The sequence below is a fragment of the Anopheles cruzii genome, unplaced genomic scaffold (assembly GCF_943734635.1).
Source record: "Anopheles cruzii unplaced genomic scaffold, idAnoCruzAS_RS32_06 scaffold01160_ctg1, whole genome shotgun sequence".
Classification (NCBI taxonomy): Eukaryota; Metazoa; Arthropoda; class Insecta; order Diptera; family Culicidae; genus Anopheles; species Anopheles cruzii.
In genome coordinates this window covers 1-6,425 of record NW_026454745.1, presented here as the reverse complement: position 1 = coordinate 6,425, position 6,425 = coordinate 1, and the positions used below count along the sequence as shown (strand labels likewise).

Below are 6,425 nucleotides of genomic sequence, written 5' to 3'. Positions count from 1 at the left end.
TCATTGCATGAAACGATATTGGCATCTTGTCATAAGTTTCGGCTTTTTCCATTGGTGTGATATTGCTTGGCATATGGATACTTATATTCTGTTTTCGTTTTATTGAGATGAAACAGAATATGAATACTGCGATACTAGCAATAATTGCTATTCCACTTAGGGAACCAAATAGATTGATCTTCCAGGAAAGTGAGTTATTTTGCAAACTAATTGTTTTTAGTTTATCTCGGTGTTCTAATGTGAGATTATTTAGATATTTTGCAGGTGGTTCATCGATTACGTTAACTTCTGTTGCCATCAGCCCAAGGGTTGGGTGATATGATCTTGCGGGTATCGTAGTTTCGAAGTTCGTAAATTCCTCTCCATTAATGTATAGACTACATTTACTAAACTGTATGAGGAATGAACCTTGTAGTTGTTGGTTTATATTACTGCAATTTGAGGAAATTTCGGCGATTGCGTCGTTTATGAGAATATTAGTTTCATCGATTCTCTTTATTATTCCATCGGAATAAACTTTTTCGAAAACGCAATCAGAATGGTTTCCTTGTATAATTCTCTGTACACATTCCGAAGGCTGTTGTAGAGTTTCACTTGCGCAAATATACAGATCTCTATCTTCTTCTTTACATGGTTGTAATAATTCAAAGATATGAGTTTGGTTTTGGATGAAGTGATTCTGTCTCAATAGTATCCTTTTTTTGTTGGTGATTATGGAATTGACGTAATTATACTCAAAGGTATACTTAGATGTTTGTGGATATTTCAACATGTAAATTACATGTGTGGTGTTCATTGTTACTTGTGCTGTTGATTTTGCCAGCATTTCTTCTGGTGATGATATGGAGATATTGTGTTCTGATAGGAAATTCATCATTTCTTTGAGTTCTTCCATACTCAGAATTTTACTGCTTGGAATGCCATGCTTTGCCAATATTATAGCTTCCTCAATGCTTTCAAGATGATTTTGCAAAGAGTCGAGATTTGATATTATGATGAGTTGTTGTAACTCAATCGATCTCTGTTTGAATCGTTCATGCTCGAGGGTGAGGACATTGTTTGCAATGGTAGTTATATCTTGGAGTCGAGAGTTTATTCCTTCGTTAATCAACACTTGTTTGTTGTTTTGTTTGATCAATGAATTGAGTGTTGAATTGATTATACGGAGGTCTTCAGCATCCGGATTTCCTGCGATCCATTTCCAAACTGTGCCAATTGCTTCCCAACGTTTTCTTCGCACTGCATTAGGTTTGATTTTACAAAATGTTTCGTGTAAACGTTGTAATTTTAAGTGTATAATGCTATATAGGGGTCCTGAGTCTACATTGTATGCCAGATCTACGTAATTTGTGTCAATTATATCTTCTATTTGTTGTATATTAAAAGGGTGTAGTATTCTCAGATGTCCTACTTTGATTTGAGCTTTTCCAAGAGGAATTATCGCTAGTGGATTTTTTGTTAGATCATAAATGATGAAATGGGCGTTAATTATTGACGTCATGCAGAGTATTATTCTGAAATGAGAAGGATGACAAATTTTTTTTAATTATTCTTTCTTAAGTTTACTTTATGAATCTTACGATTATGAGTATCGATAATATAAGTCGGAAAATTCTCTTTGATCTTAATGATATGATACCTGCTCTCTCGCTTGTTGTTCGATTTATTTTTTTCGTATGCGTAAGAGTTTGGTTCATAATCTTGATATGGTTTTTGGATTTGTTTTGCTTGATTTTGCTGATAAAGATCAGCAATTTTTTTATCGTTTGCTTCTCTTTGTGCTGCTCTTTCTTCAAACGTTAAATTGTCTGCATTTTCTCCGATGTATATATTCTTTGGTGAATTGTTAATGAAACTATGAATGGAGTTATTATACTTGTATACTGCTTCTTGTAGAAGGGAGTTTATAGTGATATCTGGTTTAAGTGTTTTTATGCACCTAGCTATCTCGCGTATTGTTGAATGACATCTTTCTACTTGTCCGTTGGTTTCCGATCTGTTAACAGGGGTTTTAAATATTTTGACTCCTAAGTTTAAAATTGCTTGTTCAATGATATTGGAAACGAAGCTACTTTCATTGTCCATTACAATTTGAGCTGGTAAATCCCAATCGTACAGTAGTTGTAAAAGAACGTCTTTTATATCTGCTATAGACTTGGATTTTATTGGCCTGACTTTCATATATTTAGAGAACTTGTCCAAAGAAGAAATGAACAGATTGTTGGCATTATATGCAAATATGTCGATGTGGATTATATCACCGGGGTACTTTGGTATTGGTGTTTTGGTTGTTAGGAATTCTTGAGGTCTTCTCTCGTATTTTTCTGTTTTACAAATTTCGCATGTTTTAACAAAGTTTCTTATTATTTTCGTCATACCTGGAAAGTAGTATTTTTTTATGAATTGCAACGAATTTTCTTTGGCGTTTCGATGTGCGAAATTGTGAATTTCTTTGACTTTCTGCAGTTGTTCTTCTTCTGTTTCTAGATCTTGAACTTGTTTTTGGGAATATCTAGCTTTCAATGTTTTTGGATTAAACATTGTTTTAAATATTTCCTGTATTTTACCCATGGTATGTTCATCACATAGGATTCCGTTTCTAGTTGCAGGGTTTAAGAATTTTTTGAATTTTTCTTTAATAAATTCATTGGAAAAATTTGGTTCGCAAAATGTGTGTCTATGGTATCCTTCGAATGGTACGACATGTTCGTAGGAGGAATTGGGTGTTATGCGGAAAATTAATTGGTTGCGGAAAACGTTAATAGGGGCTTCAGTGGATGGGATGAAGGAATTGTCATCATCTTCGGCGGAGTGGTTTGTTGGAGTTAATGAGTTAATTTGTATTCTGGATAGTGCATCAGCTACTATGTTAGCTTTGCCTGGTTTGTAGTGGAGCTCGTAGTCATGTTCCTCTAGAAAGGCTTTCCATCTTTTTAATTTAGCATTGTTATTTTTCGGGGATAGTGTGAATGTTAATGGGAGATGGTCAGTGAAAATTTTCAGTTTTGCTCCATATATGAAGTTTCGAAGACTTTGTAGAGCCCATACTACTGCTAGCATTTCCTTCTCATTGGTTGCGTAGTTTTCCTCCGTCCTGGAAAGTGTTCTGGAAATAAAAGTTATTGGTCGTTCTCCATCTTGATGTTGTTGTGACAAAACTGCTCCTAGTGCTTTGTCTGAAGCATCTGTGGTTAATATGAAAGGCTTTTCAAAATCTGGGAAAGTTAAGACATCATTTGAACATAATATATTTTTCAAACATTCAAATGCTTTCTTTGCCGGTTCGTCAAATTGAATCGGAAAATTTTTTGACTGGGTTTTTGGTATCTGGCGATGGCCATCCTCACCTCTTAAAAGTTTTGTAAGGGGTTTCGCTAAACTTGCGTAATTCTTTACAAAACGTCGGTAATAGCCGGAGAGGCCCAAAAATGCTCTCAACTCTTTGAGATTTTTCGGCTCTGGATACTTTTGAATACATTCGACCTTTTTCATATTTGGTTTGAGTCCTTCTTCGGACACAATGAAACCAAGAAATTCAACTTCAGTTCTAATGAACTCTGATTTATCAGGTTGAATTTTAAAATTCGCTTGTCTGAGCGTTTGCAGAATGGTTTTTAAATTTTGCATATGTTCTTCGAATGTTTTTCCAAAGATGATTATGTCATCGATATAGACATGACATATCTTTCCGATATGTTCTCTTAAAATATCATCCATAACTCGTTGAAAAATAGATGGAGCATTTTTCAACCCAAACGGTAATCGGATAAATTCAAATTTTCCGTTGTTAACAGAAAAGGCTGTTTTTTCTATGTCTTTTTCGTTCATCTGAATCTGGTGAAAACCTGACGCTAAGTCAAGTGTGCTAAAATATTTATTTGAGCCTAAGTTTGCTAAAACAGTAGAAGTGTCCGGGATAGGATATTTGTCACTTACTGTTTTTGAATTCAATTTTCTGTAATCGATCACAAGTCGATATTTCTTTTCACTGGAGGCATCTAGTTTTTTTGGAACAATCCATATTGGAGAGTTATAGGGGGATTTGGATGCTTTGATAATTCCATCGGACAATAGCTTCTCTATCTGTTTATTGACTTCTCCTTTTAATGCTTGAGGGTATGGGTATGTTTTGCTATAAACTGGAGAGTTATCTGTTGTTCTTATTTCAGCTTTTACTCTAGTGGTGTATGGTAATTTCGAATCTGGAGGGTGGAAAAGATCTTCAAATTCCGTTAGAAGTTTCTTCAGTTCAGATTTTTGATATACTTGTAGATGTTCATCGCGAATTTTTATCTGATTAACTTGCTGAAATTTGTGTTGTAAAATGGGTATTATAAATTTTTTATTTATTGTCATTTTTTCATTTGCTGTATCAATTACAGCATCTAATTCTTTTAAAGTTTCATGACCAATGATTGCGTCAAAAGATTTTAGATTTGCTAAATGATATAGTTTTATCATAGCATTTGAATATGGTCGAAATAATTTAGCTTGTGAATATTTTTTTATTTCAATGTCTCCTCCAACAGAAGAGATAAAGAATGGAACTTGTATATCATGTGCAATTTTGGCGAATCTTGGGTGAATAAAGTTTTTATTCGACCCTGTATCAATAAGCATTTTTAATGGTTTTTCTACATTACCATAGTACAAAAAATATGGCAATGTAGATTTCATACTAAAAAATTTAATTCATTTTCTTCAATTTCATTGGGCTCAACGCTTAATTGTTCTTGTTGATCTTGATGTCTCATGTGATATTCATATGAACTGGTTTCAGCGTCATATTCTTCCTGATACCCGTGTACTTGATCCGAGTATCTTTCTGGATCACATGTTTCGACGTTAAAAACCCGTTGTCGTTTCATAGGTGGTCTATTGTTCATAGATTGATTGGGGCGGTTTCCGTAATTAATATTTCTTGTCCTAATGGATTGATCTACATCCATTGGTTCGGGTGCTTGTTGTCTAAAGGGATTTCTTGGTGGAATGCCTGGTGGTTTATTATTCTGCCATTGATTATTGTACCTTTGTACTGGGAATGACCTTTGCCATGGAGGTGGTTGATTATTAAAGGGTCTTGGCGGCAGCGGAGGTCTATTGAAATTATTGCGAGGAATATGCGGGATCAAGTTCCTCGGTGCTACCGGTGCTGTTAGTAGTTTTGGCCGCGCTAGCATTTTTCTGCACTCAATATTTTGAAACGATATGCAGTAGCTGTATGCTGCGGCTAAGGATGATGGCTCATAATTTCTAATGAATTTGTATATATCACCATCTAGTCCTCTAACAAAAGCATCAATTGCCTTTTTGTTATATGTTTCAATTAAGGCTTTGCTTGCTTCTGGATGTTTGAAACGGTCATCCGTTTTTATTTGATTCGCGATTAAAGACATGAGGCGATTCACCTCATCGTAATATATTTCTAATGTGCGTCCTTTCTGTTGCACATTCATTAACTGGAAGTCTAATGTTTCCAAATCTCGTTTTTCGCCATAATAGGTGATTAATGTCTTCTTGATTGCACTCCAATTTATGCCAACATTAGAGGCTACTAGGGAATCATTCGCTTCTCCGCGAATCTTTCTGCGTATAAACTTGCAAATCATATGGAATTTGTTTTGCAATTCCACTGGATGTCTTGGAGATGTTTGATATAGTCTTACTAGGCTATCCACATCACTAATCCAACTATTAAGCTCACTTGGATCCCCTGAGAAATTGGGCAAATCCTTTACTAAATCTGGTATTTTTTCGAATGTTTCGGGATTAATTGCACTTCCATCTTGGCGTGTAAAATACAGCGGAGGATCATTAAAGTCCTCGCTTGAAGCTACTTCCTCGCGCGCTTCTAGGGCAGCAAGCCTTGTTACTATTTGTTCCAACTCCTGTCGCGACATTATGGTATTATTTCTTGATACCTTATTTAAAGCTTCAATTAAATTTTCCAGTTTTGTTTCACAATTTTTTTCGCGTTATACTTTTATTATTCACGGTTTTTTCGTGTGTTATTTATTATTCACGGTCACTTTTTTACTTCGCTTGATTTCACGCTTTGTTATTAATTTCACTTTCTGTATATTTTATTCGTATATACTTGTTACTCACGTGACCTTTTGTGTTTCTGCACTTACATGCATTTGTTGAACATTTTGTGGCTTTTCCACAAAACAGGCGGTGACCCGATCGGTGGTGTCTCTTCTCAATATGATGATTTAGTCCCTTTTTCCTGCTAGGTGAGTTGTTAGCTACCTGGGCTACTCAGGAATCTGCTCATACGGCTGCCGCTGGATTTTCACTTTCACGGGGCGATTAGAGTACACTTATGTCACTTTCACTATGACAGTTCTCACCAAATCAGGTCCCTATTCGGGCGCCAGTTAAGCACGTACACGCATTGAGTGACTTTTAAAAAACAATTGTCT

At 35.4% G+C, this 6,425-nt stretch overlaps 1 protein-coding gene across 1 annotated transcript; it reads right to left on the bottom strand.

The window, feature by feature from the left end:
• Positions 1-7: 7 nt before the first annotated feature.
• On the bottom strand, positions 8-6,228 carry LOC128276427 (uncharacterized; the record flags this gene model as incomplete). Its single annotated transcript, XM_053014888.1, has 2 exons — positions 6,135-6,228; positions 8-1,514 (listed from the first exon to the last, which is right to left on the bottom strand). Coding segments are annotated over exons 1-2 (1,524 nt in total), but the record flags the coding sequence as incomplete, so codon positions are not given.
• Positions 6,229-6,425: the final 197 nt, after the last annotated feature.